Source organism: Vanrija albida (genome assembly GCF_041260175.1).
Source record: "Vanrija albida strain AlHP1 chromosome Unknown contig_1, whole genome shotgun sequence".
In the NCBI taxonomy this organism is placed as follows: Eukaryota; Fungi; Basidiomycota; class Tremellomycetes; order Trichosporonales; family Trichosporonaceae; genus Vanrija; species Vanrija albida.
The window spans coordinates 3,194,941-3,211,642 of record NW_027191420.1 but is presented as its reverse complement, the minus strand read 5'-3'; the positions used below and the strand labels follow the sequence as shown (position 1 = coordinate 3,211,642).

Genomic DNA, 16,702 nt, shown 5'->3' with positions numbered 1-16,702 from the left:
TGCAGTAGGAAGCAGTGCATAGAGCTACAACTTTGACGTGTCGAGGTACTCTGGTCCGAGCTGGTCGACGCGCGTGACGCCAAGGAGCTTCATGCCAATGTCGATTTCCTCCTGGAGGACTGGAGGGGTCAGCTGAACTTCCTTGGAATATGGCTAGCTGCCCACTCATGACCATCTTCTCGACGCCCTCCGACCCGTAAGCCGACACGGCGTGGATAGCGGGCCGGCCCAACCCGACTGCCTTAGCGCCGAGGCAGAGCGCCTTGAGCACGTCGGTGCCGTGCCGCACGCCGCCGTCGAGGAAGACGCTAAAGTTGGGCTGGCGCAGCGTGTCGGGCGCGTGCTGGTTCACGTCGTAGAGCGTCTTCAGTGGCGGCTGGGCGCTGCATGTGAGCTGAAGAACAAGACTTTTCAAGCTCACTAGTCGAGCTGCCGTCCGCCGTGGTTGGAGAGCACGACGGCGTCGGCGCCCTTCTGGTACGCGAGGACCACGTCCTGGGGTTAGCTAGTGCAGCAGCTGGCAGCTCACCTCCCACGCGCCGACGCCCTTGAGGACCACTGGCAGCCCTGGGGCCAGGCTGCGGATCCACGCAATGTCGTCCCACGTCATCTTGGGCTCGCTCATTCTGGTAGGTGAGCTCCGTGAAGTATGCCTGCAACCTACCCGTAGTCGAGAGGCGCGCGGTTCAGCGGCTGGCCGTGTGGCGCGGGGCTGAGCTCCTGCGCGTGGATCCTGCGCTCCGACTCGCGCTTGCCGAGCTGTGTGCGGTGAGCTTGGATTTCCTTATGATGCACAAAGCTCGACCCACAATCGTCGTGTCAATAGTCAGCCAGATCGAGTGCGCGCCGTTCGCGACCGCCTCGCGCACGGCCTCGGCAGACTTCTCGCGGTCGGGCTGCAGGTACAGCTGGTATCCGATCTGCTGGCCGTCCCTCGCCGCGGCCTTGACCTCGTCGAGGGACTTGGACGCATAGTGCGACAGCACTTGCAGGACGCCTGCCCCTCCTGCGCCGCGCGCGACCGCAATCTCGCCCTGCGGGGTGAGTATTCTGGGTGACGACTTGCCCGCTGCCACTAACCTCAGGGTGGCCCATACCGTTGCGCGCCGTGGGCGAGATGTACACTGGAATAGAGCTCTTGACTCCCAGCACCGTCGTGCTCGTGTCTGTGTTGCTCACATCTCGCATCGTTCTCGGGCGGAAATACACGCGCTTGAAGGCGTTGGCGTTCTCGGCAAGTGCTGGGCGTGAGTGAGCTACTTCCTCCCCGTTCAACCGGGAGCTAGCTCACCAGCCTCAGTGTCCGCCCCGGTCGAGTAGTACGCCCAAGCGTGGCGCGGCACGACGGCCTCGGCCAGGCGCTGGGGTCAGCTACCTCTTCCAAGCTCATAGCCCACCTCGAGGTCGGACAACGAGACGACCGAGTTGATGCCGAACATGGCGTCGCGCGTTGCCTGGATCCGCTGCTCCTCCTCCGACGTCTCCTTGGAGAGCGTGTACAGCGCTGCCGTCAGCCCCACCAGCCCCCGCACGCACCTTCCTCGTCGAGCTTGCCGACGAACTGGTCGGGGCGGATGTACTTGTCGAGCGTGGTGGGCGGGTGGATGCTGTGGAACAACCTGGGGGCGGGGTCAGCGCGGCAGCGTCGGCAGCGACTCACTTGGACACGTCCTTGCCGCCGTTCTCGGCGAGGATCTTGCTGCCTCCGGGCTGGGGCGTGAGCTCAAGCCATCACACCAAAGAACGAGCTCACATGGCGCTCGAGGAAGTCGGTCACACTGGCTGTCAGCTAAGGCTCACCTGGGCCACCCAGCTGCTCACTCGTACACCTTGCCGTCGACGGCAACCCACAGGCTCTTGGAGTGCGAGTGCTTTGCCAGCTGCGCGAGCGAGATCTTGCCGCCGGACGCGATGCTCCCCGCCGCGGCCTTGGGCGCCTTGGTCACGGCGTCGGCCGCCGCCGTGTCCGAGAGAGCGAGGAAGGTCGCGCCGACCTGGGCGTCAGCTCTGGAAATGGAACGCACTGCGTAGCTGGACGTACCCCGAGAGCGGCGGCGGCGAGCAGGCGGGCCGTGTGCGGGAGCCTGTGCGGCGCGGACGAGCGCGACGAGCTCGACGCCGCGCGGGCAGGCATGCGCGCTGCGCGGAGAGCGGGCCGCAGGCTGCGCGCGAGGCTCAGTGACATTGTGAGATGAATGGGAGAATGGAGGAAGCAAGGGAGATGGATGTCTGCATCCCCCCGTATTATCCCTCTCCCCCCTCCCTCCCCCGCGGCTGTCTCGGCGCCTCGAGTTGTGCCGTCGCCGTCGAGTGCAGTAGGCGATCGGCTCACGAGTGATGGCATCACGCGTCAAACGGCCCGTCGGCCAAGACCGACCCAATAATCTTTGCCGGAATGCGGAAACTCGGCCGAGTGGCCGCTATCTGGCCTTGCCTGCTTGCTGCAAGTGATTGATCCGGATACATGATGCGATGCAAAGCTCTAGATTCTACTGACTGCTGATACACTGCGCTATAGTTGGTACACCTCGGCGTGGAAGCCGATGCCGCCGCCGTTGACACGCGCGCCGACGCTGATGCCAGCGACGGCGTTGCGCGCCTCCATCACCAGGCCCTCAGGACCGGCAGCGACGACCGCGAGGCCTCCATGGGCACTTGGCGGCTTCTCGCTCGCCGTCTCAGCATCCTCAGAGCCGCCGGGGAGTGCGGCGCGCACGAGCTGGGCCACCTCGGGGCGGTAGGGCGAGAGCGTCGTCGACTCGGGCAGGATCTCGGGGACGGGCGGCAGCGGGAACGGCGGGTCGGTGATGTACAGGCTGTACGTGAGGTTAACGCCGAGCGGCTTGGCCACATTGTCGAGGTGTGCGAGCGTGGGCGCGAGCGCGAGGATCGTCGACATGTCGCGCACGACCCACGCGACGTCGACATTGTCCGGGCCCTTGCCGGCCTTTCGGCGGCTGAGCGCCTCCTCGATCGTCCCGAGAAGGAAGGTGACACCGGATCCGCCAGCGACGACGAGCACAGTCTCGTACTCTCCCAGGTCCATCTTGAGGCCGCCGTACGGGCCGTCAATCATGACGGTCACGCAGCGTCCGGGATGGTCGTGCCCGGGTGCGATCTTGCCCTCGGCCTCGGCCTTGATGAATGCCTCGCGCTCTTCGTAGTCGTCGCCCGTCTCGATCGACGTGCAGTCTGAGGCGATGTTGTGCAGGCGCCTGGTCCAGTCGCCGGCCACCTTGGCGTAGAGGGTGATACCGCGGGGGCCGCCGAGGACATTGGGAGGGGCGTTGGTGATGGTGAACGGGTGCGCCTCGAACAGGCCGGCGCCGCGGAAGACGCGGATAAAGACGTGCTGCGTGGGGAGCCAGCCGGCGTCGCAGTCGGGAATGTGGATGAGCGTGAGCGTCGGGTCGACGGGGACGAGGGTCGCGTCCTTGAGGCGGTAGCGGAGGAAGCGTACGACCTGGCTGTGTGGGTTAGCGTGGAGGATGTTAAGAAACCCACTCATAGCCGTAGAGCGCGATGCAGGGGTAGTACCAAGGGAAGGCATACGGGGTGTGGTACCCGATCGCGGTGAAAAGTCCAACAACGAAGAGAATGCTGCGGGGGTCAGAAGTGCACGTTATTCCCCACGCCCGACTCACTGCGCAATCCAGAACAGCTGGTAGAACTTGCGGCGGACGGGCTTGAGGCTTGTAATCACCACCATGCACATCATAGCGTACGAGATGCACCCGAGCACCGTCTTCTCAGCCTTGACCTGGCTCCACTGCTTTGTCGAGATGAACTGGTGGAGCCAGAGGCTACCGTGCACCGTCGACGCAAGCCACATTGTGCGGCCGGCCCAGCGGTGCAGGAAGTTGTAGTGCTCGTACGAGAGAGAGGGCAGGAAGACAGGGAGGGGGAAGGGCGACTTGACGCTCAGCAGAATGATGAGCGGGAGGCTCGCGACGGCGATAAAGCCTGCGCGGTTCGAGTTCTGCCACAGCTCGGCCGACGCCACGAAGCACGCGATCACCGTGCCGACGTAGCACGCGACGAGCAGCGCCTGCGCGACCCCGAGGGAGAGGTACGAGCGGCGGCAGCAGTCTGCGACCTGCGACTTCCAGAACGTGAGGGTCGGGAGCGGGACAGACCAGAGGCAGAAGCTCTGCCACAGCGCGTACGCGCCGCGGTAGGCGCGGGCCAGCGCCGACGTGCTCCTCGTGCGTTGAACCGCCGGCACAGTGGGCTCGGTCACCGCCTGCCGCTTGAGCGTCTCGCGGATCGCGAGCCCGGCGTACAGCCGCCGCGCGCGCCACGCCCTCACAACCCACGGGACGGACATGAGCGTCGTGAAGGCCATGACGGACGTCCAGATGATGGTGAACTTGTTCTGCCATTCCGGGTCGACGGCGTACGAGCTGGGGAGCGTGAGCTGGAAGAGTAAGACCTGGTGAGCTCGACGCACTTGTAGATCTGGGGGTCAGCGGGGAACACGGGGCGCGGCCTACCTCGAACTCGGGGGGAGGTGCCTCGCCGGGGCTGAACCGCGCCGCGAGGGATGCCATTGCGCTCAGAGTCCTGGGATACGGCGGGGGTGAGAGGCGCAATGTCGCGCGTGCAGAGTCGCTCGTGAGGGGGGGTTATAGTCGAGCGCAGAGCATAGAAAAGCGCAGTTGCGGACGACGAGGTCGTCGCTCTCGATGCCTTGTGGCGGACCATCGCACTCGACCGAGACTGCTGCGGGTCAGGCAAAGCAAAGCGGCACACGTAATTTCTCTCGGCGGTTATCAGTTGATTTCGCGCACAGTGGTGAGCCATTTTGTGGACCCCATTAGGATTCGGTAGTAATTGGCGATTCAGGAACGTAATGGTGATCGATCAGGCACGTAGTGGCGCGTCTTTTGACCGACAACCAAAACAATAATAGCACGACGCGAGGCGAGGTCCTTGGCGGTTTGTCACCAAGGCGTCGATAAGTCACGTCTCGGATGCTCTCCTAGATGCACAGTCTGCATTTTTAACGTATTGGTACAATGTCACGTAGTCGTCTGCTGCCATACTGGCAGCCACATCTGTCTGTCTCTCTCATGAGTCTCTATACCAGCCTCTACTCCTCCTACTGCTCATTCAAGCGCATTCTCGACATCCGCAGCGTCGTCTCCCTCCATCGCCGCAAAGTTGAGGAAGGCCGCGGGGCGGTGCACGGGCGACCAGAACTTCTCAGGCGTGTCGAGCGTCAGGCTCGTGACAATCTTGTCCGACCAGCTCTGCGTGAGGCCGACGCCGTAGTTCCACACACCGCCGTCGGGGACGAGCGTCGAACCGAGGATACGGTCCGAGAGCAGCAGCTGCACACGCTCGGCCATGGTCGGGTTGAAGCCCGCGTGCGCGCCCGTCACGTCCTCGTTCTTGCGGCCCCACTCGAAGCCCGCGACACTGATCTCCCACGCGTTGAGCGAGACCGAACCGGGCGTGAACGCGCAGGTCACGCAGATGGAGTTGGGTCCCCACTCGGGGTTGGCCGCCATAATCTTGGCCTGCGTCGTAAGGTCGGCAGGCGCGAGGTGGTTGAGCTCCTGGCTCTGGGTCTTGATCCAGCCCAGGGGCTCCATGTCCTTGAGCAGGAACTCGTGCTTGGGGAGCGCGGCCGGCAGCTCGACCGAGTTGGCGGTGCCGCGCTGGGGAATCCACGCAATCGCCTTGATCTCCTTGACCGACTTGTTGTCGGGAGGCGACGAACCGTAGAGGTAGCCCACGACCTGGGTGCGCAGGTCGGCGCTGACGATGAAGGTGCGCAGAATGTTCTTGGGCATGACGAACGTAAAGCCGCCGTCCTGGTTGACGTCGTCGTTGCCGACGTACAGGTGGTTGACACGCAGCGGCAGGTTGGTCGCACTGATGGCACGGACGCGCCAGTCCGACTTGGACGCAAACGTCTGCACCTCGTACTGGGTCGAGGTGACAGTCTGGATGACGTCGCCGTGGATGTTGGTCGTCTGGGTCTGGACGGCCGTGACCTGAGCGGCGGCCTCGGTCGACTTTTCAATCTCGGCCATCTGCTGGCGCTGGATGGAAGGAGCCGAGATTTCCATACCGAGGATAATGTCACGAATTTCGCTTGCGGTGAGCGAAGCGACGTTGACACTGTTGCGCTTGCCGAAGTCGGACAGGATAACGTCCTTGAGCGCGACTTCGACCTTCATCCACTCCTCGTCCGAGAGCGTGGGCCAGACGTGGTACGACTCGGTGATCGTGTTGCGGTCGGGGCGGAGGATGATCTTGGACTTTTCGTTGTTGACGTGCAGCGCACGGAGGATGAGGATGAGACGCGAGAACGCTGTGTAGCTCGAGATGCTCTTGAGCCAGTCGTCGTACAGGTTGAAGAGGACGAGCTGGGGCTGCGTCGCGCGCAGGATGAGGTCACCAAACTTCTCCATCTTGAGCGTTGCCTGGAAGGGGAGCTGGAGCTCGGAACCCTTGATGACAATGTTGGGGAAGTCGAGCAGGTGGACCTCGAGGGGGTCAAGCATACCCTTACGGGTGACAATGACCTGCTTGGGCTGCTCCTCGACGGGGAGCGAACGGATAAGAGCGGCGACCTCTTCGGCAGTCTTCCACTTGGCGAGCTGACCGAGACGCTTCTGGCCGGCCCACACGGACGTGTGGATAATCTTGAGGAAGAGCTGACCGGTACGAGGGTTGAAAATGAAGATTGCACCGTTGATCGGCTTGGTCGTCAAGTTGCCCTCGAATGTCTTGTGGATCGTGACACGGTAGACATTGGTGTCGTCCACGAACCAGATGACCTGGTTGGAGAAGAGCTCCGAGTAGTTGGACGAGTTGAGGTAGGGCTCGGTAGGCTCAGAAGAGTAGAGCTGGAGACCCTTGCGGATACGCTCGCGCAGGACGTACAGCGCGGGGTTGGCCTTCATGATCTTGGCCATGGCCTGCTGCATGAGCGGCTTGAAGCCGGGGAACCAACAGCCGTAACCAGCGTAGATGTTGTACGCCAGGTCAATGGCGATGAGGGTACCAGTCGGCGACGGGTAGATGGACTGCGAGTCGGACGAGTAGTCGAGGTACTTGGCACGGGCGTAACGCTCGATGTCGTGCGAGTCAAAGTCACCCCAGCGGAGCTGGACGTCGATCCAGAACTTGGCCGACGTCGTGCCGTCCATCGTGTCGCGGTTGTCCGTGAGGAGCGACGGGCGCGAGATCTGCCACTTGTGCGAGGAGAAGAGGAGCAGGTCGGAGGCCGACGAGTTCATCTTGTAACTCTTACGCGGGTGGACCTGCTCCTTCTGCACACTCTCGATGCTGAGGGCCTCCATTTCTTGGTCCAGGACTTGCGCCAGGTCCATCACGACGGACTCGTGAATCTTCTGCCACAAGTGGGCGCGCATGATCTGAATTAGGGAGACTGTGGGTGTCAGCAGGGCAACTTGGGGGGAGGGGCCGGAAAATGGCCGGAAATCGATGCTAACTCCTGCGGAAAGTCAGCAATGCACTAGAACGAAGCTCTTCGTCGCGGATTTACTTCAATGATGGGATTTTTCCGTGCCTGGGACGTCAGAAAAGCAGTAGAGGTTGTAGAGACTCACATGAAGATGCCCGTGAGGTCGAGTTGGACCTGGAAACCGACATAGACGTTGGCGCGGTTAATTGTCGGCGACCACCACAGCGTGAATCGACGGTTAGGGACCTGGGACAGACCGGAACGCTGGGCGTTCGTGAGCCTGGGAGTGTTAGCATGCGTAAGAAGACCTCGAAGGAAGTTCGAGGTGGTCGGTGGGTGGTGGTCGGGTGGTGCCACACTGGGTGGTGGAGGTATTTGCTTCCGTCCAATGTGGCAAATTTGCTTCCGCCCATAGTGGCACCTCCCCACACACCCCACCTTCGACTCACTTTTTGTACTTCATCGACTCTGGGCGATGTCAGCAAGGACGAAACAGAGCAGGAAAGAGCGAGCGTACCCTCGAACCCGGACGATTTTTCCCAGAACAGGCCTTCCCAACTGCATTCGTTGAAGAAAAGAGGTGTTGTGTCAGTACGAGGACTCTTCGGATAGGTGGTGGAGGTGTGCCACCACCAAAAGTGCCACACCTCCACTCCAGACTCACGTTGGGAAACCTGTTCCCTTGAACAGCGAGTGCTCGAGGATACCCTCGACACCGCCGAGCGCGGCGATAATGTCGATACGGTAGCTGTTGAGCTGCCAGAGCTTGCCGTCGTGGCGCTGGTTTGTCCACCAGAATGGGTTGGCGCGGAGACGGTGGTACTGCTGGAAGGCGACACGCACACGCCATCCCTTGTCGTACGCGAGCGTGTGCCTGTCCTTCTGGAACAGGGTGTTGATACGGGGAATACCACGGTCCCACGAGTCCTCGAGGTCTTCGAGGGTGAGACGGCGGTTGGACGCGGTAGCCTCCTTGCGCTTCATGGCGTACTCGCTCCACACGCGCGCAGAGTCGAGGAACTCGGCCTCCCAAGGCTGGATGTAGCGGTACAGGTTGGGGATGAGCTGGTCCTCCTCGTGCGTCATACCGGAGCGGAAGTGGGTGATGCCGCCGCTGTCGGTCTGCTTGGACCAGCGGAGGTCCGACGTGGGGATGAGGACGAAACCCATCGACAGCATACCGAGACCACCCAGCTCCTTGGGCGAGTAGAAGACGGCCGGCGGGAAACGCGAGGGCATCTTCGAGTTGAGACCAATCTTGACACGGGTCTGGACCTTGTTCTCGGCCTTGACGAGCGAGTCGAGGAGCTCGGGGGTGGTGACAACCGCCTCGCGGTAGTAGGTCATGAGACCGATCAGCGCCGTGTTCCACTTGTTGATAATCTTGGAGAACGTGGCGGAACCAGACGACATGAGCACCTGGCGGATACGGTTGTTAAAGTCCTGGATGCCCTGGTCCGAAACGCGGAGGAAGGCCTGGGCCGTGCGCTCCTTGGTCGACTCCTGGACGAGGTTCCACACGCCGTCCTTGAGCGTGTACTGCTCGCCCTGCTCGGTACGGACGCGGGGGAGGATGCGGACCTCGAAGCCCGACATGGAGAACAAGAGCTGTGGGTTGTCCTTGGAGTAGACCGACACCATGGTGTCGTCCCACTCGATGGTCGTGAGCGAGCGGGGTAGCGACGACTTGACGTTCCAGAACACACTGCGGCCGAGGTTGACGTCGTGCTTGTTGAGACGCATACGGCAGTCGCGCGGCCAGCAGCGCTTGTTGTTGTAGCCGATCATGTTCTCGTTGTTCGGATCGGGCTCAACCGAGAGGTACCTCTGGATGAGGTCACGCGCCTCCTCGGCCGTGAAGCGGAAGAGGATGTGGATGCGGTCAATGTATCGCGAGTAGAAGCGAATGGGGTGGCGCGTCTCGGTCGCCTGGTCGCGGTACTGCAGGAAGCCGTTGGGGAGGCCAGGAGGGCCCGCCATCTCTGAGGCACGCTGGAGACCAAGGATGAGCAGGTCGAGCACGAGGCCGTAGTACTGGAACACGAAGCTCGAGAACTGCAGACCACGGATCATGCCGTACGCGTTGATGTGCGACATGTCCTTGAACGTCAGGGTCAAGTTGTTCTTGGCCGTGATGTAGTCGGCCAAGTTGTGGTCCATGATGAGACGGAGCAGGCGGTTGAGCAGCGTCAAGTCGACCTTCTCATACACGCGGGAGAGCACAGTCTCCATCATGACGACACACTCGCCCTCGTTCGTGTCCCAGATGTCGGTCAGGTTGTTGATACCCTGGCACCACTTGTACACGAGCAGGGGAGGGGGCTCAGTGTCGGCCGGCTTGATCCATGCAGGGAAGAGGTGGCGCTTGTCACCCTCGTACCAGAGGAACTGGTCGAGGTAGGCGTCGGTGATCTTCTCGACGGGCTCGATGTCGTAACAGGGGATGAGCCTGTCGTACGTGTCGAAGAACTCGATTCCGGCCTCCTTGAACGCACGCTGGGTGAGCAGCAGACGCTTGATACGCGAAAGACACTCGTGGGGGTTGTCGTAGGCCTGCTCGACGAGGGCCAGCTCCTCACGCTGCGACTGGTTCAGACGCCCGTGCACGCTGTACGCCTCCTTGAGCTTCTCGAGCGCGAGCACGAGCAGCTTGGTGTCGTGCTTGTACGAGAGCGGAGGGAAGGGGATGGGCGCAAACTTGCGGCTCTCGAGCCAGTGCACAGTCGACGTGTAAATCGCGACAGCCTCCTCGGACGAGATGTAAGGTCCGTCCTTGAGGTAGCCGTTCTGGCGCTCCTGCTCAGCCTTGAGGTAGAGACGGGTAAGACGGCCGAGGTTCTTGCGCACGACGGCCTTGTCGACCGTAGCACCGCGGCGGATACGCTCACGGTTGTAGTGGGCGACCGAGGTCCACCAGTCCGACTTGGACTTGATGTAACGGAGGATAATGTTCTCGATCGGGGCCGGCATGCCGGGCACCTTCCAGGGGATGTTGGCCTTCCAGCAACGCCATGCCTCCGACAAGTGCTGAAGAATCGTCTTGGCCTTGTTCTGCTTGATCGACTCGGGCATCATGTCGAGAATGTCGTGCATGACGGCGGCACGCAGCTCGAGGTCGAAGTGCGACTCGACACGCTGCTTGGTGACCGTCTTGGCCACGCCCTTCGAGTTTCGGCCCTCGAACTGGCGCGCGAGCAGGTTGCCGAGCCAGCGCTCGAGAAGCGGCACGATACCGCGCATAAAGAAGAGCCACACGCGCCATCCGGGCTGCCAGAAACCGACACCGGGACCCTTGCCGACGGGGCCAGTGTTGAAGCGCGAGTAGATGATGTGCTTGAGGTCCTTGGTCATGCGGATCTGCTTCATGAGCTTGTACTTGTAGCGGTACATGCCGGTCAGCTGGCCGACGTGCGCAAACATGTACTGGAGACCGTCGGCGAGCTGGAAGGCGTCGACGTTGCCGAGACGGAACTGGACGTGGGCGTCGACAATGAGCTTTGTGAGACGCAGAATCTCGCGGATCAAGTGGAAGGCGTTACCGAAACGCGACTTCTTACGCTCCTTGGTAGTGAGCGTCTTGATGGGCTTGAGGTTCATGTTGTAGTCGAGGTGGAGGTAGTTGAGGTTCTTGCGGTGAATGAGGAGGTTGAGCATGTTGTAACCCTGTCGGCAGACCTGGAGACCGGCCTCGACCCAGTCGAGCGTGGTCGACTGGAAGAACTTGGTGTTCTTGAGGGAGCGGAACAGGTTGCGCTTAACCATGGGCTTGGGGTGCTTGTGGTGGAGCGCGTTGAGGACGTAGACCTTGAGCAGCTTCTGGTACGAGACGCGGACCTTGACGGGCTGGTCGGGCGGGCAGTGCTCGAGGTACATGTTCTTGACCATGGGCACGTCCTGCGCACGGCGCGTGTTGCCCGAGCGCTGGTTGTACGGGTACGGGGCCCAGTACAGGGCGATGGCGTCGGCCGTCTGGTCGTTCTCAAGGTCACGGTTGTCGAGGAACGGCTCGAGCTCGTCGGGCAGCTCAAAGTCGTCATCCTCGTCGTTCCCGTAGCCAAACACCTGGTCCTCGTGCGGCACGAGCTCCTTGTGCGCCTCGGTAACCACACGCTGCGAGATGGGGTTGATAAGGGGGTCAAAGTAGAATGCCGGGAGATCAGGGTCGTCCGTCTTGATGTAGACGTTCTTGGGCTCGTGGTACAGGTCGATGTGGACGGAGCGCGGCAGAGAGTTGTACAGGTGGGGGAACGCGACCTTGTACTCTGAGCGGATGAGGCCACGGATGATGACCTTGTTGATGTCGTTGAACTCGTTCCAGTCCTCGTCAAACGACTCCATGTCGCGGTACATGGGCTCAAACTTGGGTCCACCAGGAAGCGCAATGTTGAGCGCCTTGGCCGTGAAGAAGCTCTTCTTGTCAAACAGGTAGAAGGCATTCTTGTCCGTGTAATCGCTCAGCAGCTGGCGACCGATACGGTACAGGTTGGACATTTGTGGCAGCGTGATCTGGTACGTCCTGTAGCTCGATCCGTTGACCTGCTTCGTGTCCTCGAGCGGCTTGGGGTCGTAGAACCAGTCGATGATCTCGCTGTCGTCCTCCTCGTCAAGCTCGAGCTGAATCGCCTCGAGTGGCTCGACATCCAGCACGTTGTCGCCATAGTCCATCGGGGGCTCCTCGTCGTCAAATGGCGGGAAGCGCATACGCTTAAAGTGTCGACGGTCACGCTTCTCGCGACGCATCGCAAGCCACATGGACGCCCACTGCGCGTGGTACACGGGCTCGATGACGCGCGGCACCTCGTTGACAAACGTAATGGCACCCGAGACGTGGTAGAGCACCTTGACCTCGCGCACCTGCTCCCACGGGTTGGGAATGTTCTCGAGCAGCTTCATGACCGCGTGCGGCACGTATTTGAGCGCGCCGAGGTGGACGCGCTTGTCGTTGCGGAACTTGCGGTTCGACATGTCGCCATGGTCCTTGATAATTTTGCGGATATGTTCTGGTGGCAGCTCGGCCTTGCCCATGTCGATACCGCCGCCGCCGCCGAGCCTGCGCTTCTCGTTGAAGCGCTTCTTCTGCATCTGCCTCCATTTCCGCGCCTTCTTCTCAATCTCGGCTTGCGAGAGCGTGCCGAAAAAGTCGCCCTCCATGCCGGCTGCTGCGTCGCCATTGGCGTGGAAGCCTGGTGGCAAGGCACCGAATCCTGGGGGCGGCGGGGCAGACATGGCTGGTGTCTGTCGTGTCGCGTATCGCCCGTGCTGGAAGTCGGATGGGTTGAGGGGGTGGGGTTGTTTGTAGGGGGTGGATCAACTCTGGAAACAATGTCGATGATCGATCTTGCCATGCTTGTCTGCTCGCCGCCCCTTGCCACCCTGTCCTCACGTGGCGGATTCTGACGGAGACATGGAGCGGGCTGCGGTGTGGCAGTCCTGATTCGCCTTCCCTTCACTCCAGACGTGACAATAACACAACCGCTCGGGTGAAAAGAATCACGAAAAAATTCTAGGCATGGAGAAGGAGCATTTCTGAATCATTTTCAATATGCATGCATGCACGTCAGAGTGCTGCAATGCGACCGAAGGAAGCCCTCTTCTCTCGAAAGCCTTCTGAAAATAAGCTTCTTTCAACCGCAACCAGCTGTACGGCTGTAGCAGTCAGCGTCTGGCGGGATCAAATCCACGTGGCGTAACATTTGAACCCGCTTCACCCTCTGACCGAGGCGCGTCTTGTTGACGTGATCAAGTCATGACGTTGGCCCGGGCCGGCTGTAGGACTTGGCCGACACGGAGCCCATACAGCATCGCTCACATCGTGCATACCGCCCTTTGGCAGCGCACTCGTCACAGCCTTCTCTCACCCACTCCACCTCAACCACAACAGGTACAATGTCGCCTCTGCCAATATACGGAAAGCGGCCCGTGGTCCTCCTCACGGTGAGTAGGGTGGCGAGGGTTGCCCGGGTGTAGTCCCGGTGGAGGCGGGCCAAGCTGACCGCCGCCCAGAACGACGACGGACCGCCTTCCTCCCACTCGCCCAACATCTACTCGTTTGCCAAGCTCCTCATTCAGAAGCTCGGCTGGGACGTGCGCGTCGTTGTGCCTGCGACACAGAACTCATGGTAGGCTAAGCATCGGAGCCAGGTTAGCTTACACCCAGGGTCGGCAAGGGCTTCGCCATCACCCAGATCATCGACGCCAACTACTTCTACCCTCTTGGTGGGTCCGGTACAAATCTCTGGTAGAACCTGACACCCCAGAACCCGATGGACTCAAGGGCGAGATCACGACCAAGAGGCGACCATTGAAGGAAGGCGAGAGCATGGAATGGGTGCTGCTGAGTGGTGTGAGTTGACACACGCCCGAGCCTTGGCTTGTGAATTGCCGGCTTGATCTGACAACACCGCTACCCAGACGCCATCGACGTGCGCAAACATCGCGCTCCACAACATCTACCCCGGCGAGATCGACCTGCTCATCTCGGGCCCTAACCGTGCGTGTGGATACACCGAGCGGTTCATTATCCACTGACGCGTCGCAGACGGCCGCAATTCGTCGACGGCCTTCGCCCTCTCGTCTGGCACGATTGGCGCCGCCCTCGCCGGCGCCCTCTCAGTGCCCATCCCGGGGCCGTCTCCTGACGTTCCAAGCCTGCACACCGAGCACATGCCGTGCATTGCCGTGTCGTACGGTGTCGTGACGCGCCCCGTGGCGGACAGCACACTCGAACTTGCGACCGACGTCGCGGTGGACGTCTGCAAGGCGCTGTTCGACGACTGGGGACACGAGGGCGGCGACGACCGCAACCCTATCCAGCTGTACAGCGTCAACATCCCCCTGGTCGAGTCGGCCATCACCAAGGAGAACCGCAAGGTGTGCTTCACGACCATGTGGCGCAACACGTACGGCCGCTTGTTCAAGGAGACGTCGCAGGTGACCAACAAGGACTACAACCCCGGCGACGACCCGAACGCGGCTGCAAAGGCGGCCAGGGGCAAGGAGGAGGGAGCCGACCAGCTGCGGTTCAGATTCGCGCCCAACCTGCAGCCGATGATTCTGCCGTCGGTGGACCAGCTGCCTGAGGGCTCGGACGCGTGGGCATTCGCGCACGGCTACACGTCTGTCACGCCGATTCGGGCCGAGTATGCGGGGTTGTACGACGGCGGCAGCGGGTTTGGAAGTACTGGCGAGAGGTTCTGGAGCAGCCTGTAGTGATTGACATGCATGAGGATGTGTGTGTTGCGAGCTTGGCGAGCTAGCAGAGGAGTGTGGCAATCTGGCGGCTATGAGTCCATCTCAGGAATGGCAAGTTTCGGGATGCTCGTTACCTGAGCCAACATCTGGAATCGTTCAGGATGATGCTTCATACAATAATGCGATGAATGCTACAAGGTGCTAATGGTATCAAGTGTCTAGTGCTATAGGTCGTCTATTGTTCTTGCTGCTGCTGCTGCTCGGCCTCCTCCTTTGTGGGCTCGGGGTACTCGACGTAGTGCTGCCAGATGAACAGGAAGTCGAACTGCGCTGGTCAGCGGTTGCTCGCTCGGAACGCGAACCCGCGCGAAAAACACTCACCAAGAAAGTGATGCCAGACATCCCGAGCTTGCCGGGATTGGCAATGATGCCGGCAGGCTGGCGGTCGATGAAGACAGCCGAGATGACGAGCTGCAGGAGCGAGAAGATGCCGCCCGTGAGGTCCTGTGTGTGTCAGCACTGGCCTTGCATGCGCTCGGGACGGGACGCCACCACTCACAAGGAAAATCGTCGTGATCGCAAAGCCCTGCACCGTCTGCAGCTTGTAGTTGAGGTACAGCTGGGGGATGTACTTTGTGATGGTGATGACGAGCTTGACGGCCGAGGTGTAGTAGAGGACGTCGAGGAACATGACCTTGCCGCGGTAGAGCTGGGTGGCCTGGTACGCTGCCGAGATGGCGATGAGGGCGATGAGGACGCGGACGAAGCGGCTGGGCGTGGTGGGTGCGTCGGCCGTCTTCTCGTCGTGCTTGATGAGGAGCGGGCGGCTCTCAGCCTCGACGAGCGCGTATGGGTCGGCCTCGTGCCGCTTCCTCAGCCACACATAGTACCAGTGCTGGAGGAGGGTGAGGGTGGAGAAGGTGAGGGCGTGGGCGGCGAACGCGAGGTCGGAGAAGGACACCTGGGGGTAGTGGCCGTCGTGCCTTCGTGCATACTCTTCGCGGGCCGACTTTGAGAAGAGGGCGCCGGCGCACCAGATGAACAGGCCGAGGAAGCCTATTGGGTTGAGGTAGACAAAGTCGGGAGAGAGGCCCTTGGTACTGGATGGGGTTAGCTCCCTGCTGCATGCCGAGCCGTCGGCAACTGCCGACATAGTGGCTACTCACGATTTTCTCCTGTAGTTGAGCAGGAGCTGTGGGTAGAAGGACACGCTCCACGCCGTAAAGTAGATGATGCCGCAGAGCGACGAGGCGACCTGCCAGACGATGGGGTAGAACATGGTGGTGGTGGGTGGCGAGTGGGGTGGGGCGATGTTTGCGTGCTGGGGCTGGGTGGGTGCGTCTTAACGTGTGAGGGTGGCGGTGAGTGTGCCACTTGTGTGTGGTTGCGTGGTCGCTAGCGTGATGGGCGGAACGGATGGTGCCACCGGGGCGTGACGACGCGTTTGGCGCAGAGTGTGTGTCTGAGCTTTCGACGTAGATGAGTGAATGTCGAGAGACAAGATGTGCAGAGTGACAGAGTAGATGTAGATGTGAATGCATGGTGCAAAGGGTGTGCGCGCTGCGCTGGTAAGCAAGCCAGGGTCTGGCCCGCGGGCCGTCAGTCAGTCAGTCAGTCATGCATGGAGCCGTCGAGCACGAGCTCAGCCGGCGGCGGGAACGAGCCGAACGGCGGTGTGCGCTGCTGCCATGGGGAGTTGGTTGCGTCACGCGTCCTGCAAAAAGGACAAAAGATGATTACAAACCAGACGCGAAGACGTGATCGATGGATAAGATGGCACCGCACAAAACGGGGCTCCACCGCCAATTCGAAATAAAATTGATCACCGAAGTAGGCGGTCACCGGCGCCGGCCGCGTGGGGTGGAGGTGGCAAACACTGTCCGTGGTGGGTGGTGGATTCCAGAAAACAGGCGCAAGACGTGCTGCGTCACGCTCGCAGGAACGCCTATGCATAGTGCCCTCTGGCAGCGCACGCGAGACAAGCCAGCCCAGGCGCCCAGGCTAGGCTGCCCCGCGCCGCGGCTGCAGCGCAGAGTGAGACATGACCGACCGAGCCGCGCCCCACAACGC

The 16,702-nt window shown here is 61.4% G+C and overlaps 6 protein-coding genes across 6 annotated transcripts; 1 reads left to right on the top strand and 5 right to left on the bottom strand.

Annotated features, from left to right (window-relative positions):
* Positions 1-24: 24 nt before the first annotated feature.
* Positions 25-2,185, bottom strand: Q8F55_001300 (uncharacterized protein; the record flags this gene model as incomplete). Its single annotated transcript, XM_069349926.1, has 14 exons — positions 25-119; positions 166-383; positions 422-495; positions 530-626; positions 665-759; positions 810-1,034; positions 1,081-1,241; positions 1,292-1,361; positions 1,398-1,504; positions 1,537-1,619; positions 1,661-1,710; positions 1,754-1,778; positions 1,822-1,994; positions 2,042-2,185. 14 exons carry the CDS (start codon positions 2,183-2,185, stop codon positions 25-27), a joined length of 1,617 nt encoding a protein of 538 aa, XP_069213470.1.
* A 327-nt stretch (positions 2,186-2,512) lies between these two features.
* Q8F55_001299 (uncharacterized protein) lies at positions 2,513-4,550 on the bottom strand (the record flags this gene model as incomplete). The annotated part of the gene is made up of 4 exons (XM_069349925.1): positions 2,513-3,467; positions 3,505-3,600; positions 3,645-4,417; positions 4,494-4,550. 4 exons carry the CDS (start codon positions 4,548-4,550, stop codon positions 2,513-2,515), a joined length of 1,881 nt encoding a protein of 626 aa, XP_069213469.1.
* Positions 4,551-5,108: 558 nt separating this feature from the next.
* On the bottom strand, positions 5,109-7,388 carry PRP8_2 (pre-mRNA-splicing factor 8; the record flags this gene model as incomplete). Its single annotated transcript, XM_069349924.1, has 1 exon — positions 5,109-7,388. One exon carries the CDS (start codon positions 7,386-7,388, stop codon positions 5,109-5,111), a length of 2,280 nt encoding a protein of 759 aa, XP_069213468.1.
* Positions 7,389-7,518: 130 nt separating this feature from the next.
* Positions 7,519-12,667, bottom strand: PRP8_1 (pre-mRNA-splicing factor 8; the record flags this gene model as incomplete). Its single annotated transcript, XM_069349923.1, has 5 exons — positions 7,519-7,546; positions 7,587-7,721; positions 7,891-7,909; positions 7,959-7,999; positions 8,106-12,667. 5 exons carry the CDS (start codon positions 12,665-12,667, stop codon positions 7,519-7,521), a joined length of 4,785 nt encoding a protein of 1,594 aa, XP_069213467.1.
* A 660-nt stretch (positions 12,668-13,327) lies between these two features.
* Positions 13,328-14,650, top strand: Q8F55_001296 (uncharacterized protein; the record flags this gene model as incomplete). Its single annotated transcript, XM_069349922.1, has 6 exons — positions 13,328-13,375; positions 13,445-13,560; positions 13,599-13,657; positions 13,699-13,784; positions 13,853-13,931; positions 13,980-14,650. The coding sequence occupies 6 exons, from the start codon at positions 13,328-13,330 to the stop codon at positions 14,648-14,650; spliced, it is 1,059 nt and encodes a 352-aa protein (XP_069213466.1).
* Positions 14,651-14,867: 217 nt separating this feature from the next.
* On the bottom strand, positions 14,868-15,911 carry Q8F55_001295 (uncharacterized protein; the record flags this gene model as incomplete). The annotated part of the gene is made up of 4 exons (XM_069349921.1): positions 14,868-14,957; positions 15,014-15,136; positions 15,192-15,732; positions 15,799-15,911. The coding sequence occupies 4 exons, from the start codon at positions 15,909-15,911 to the stop codon at positions 14,868-14,870; spliced, it is 867 nt and encodes a 288-aa protein (XP_069213465.1).
* Between the last annotated feature and the right edge of the window lie 791 nt (positions 15,912-16,702).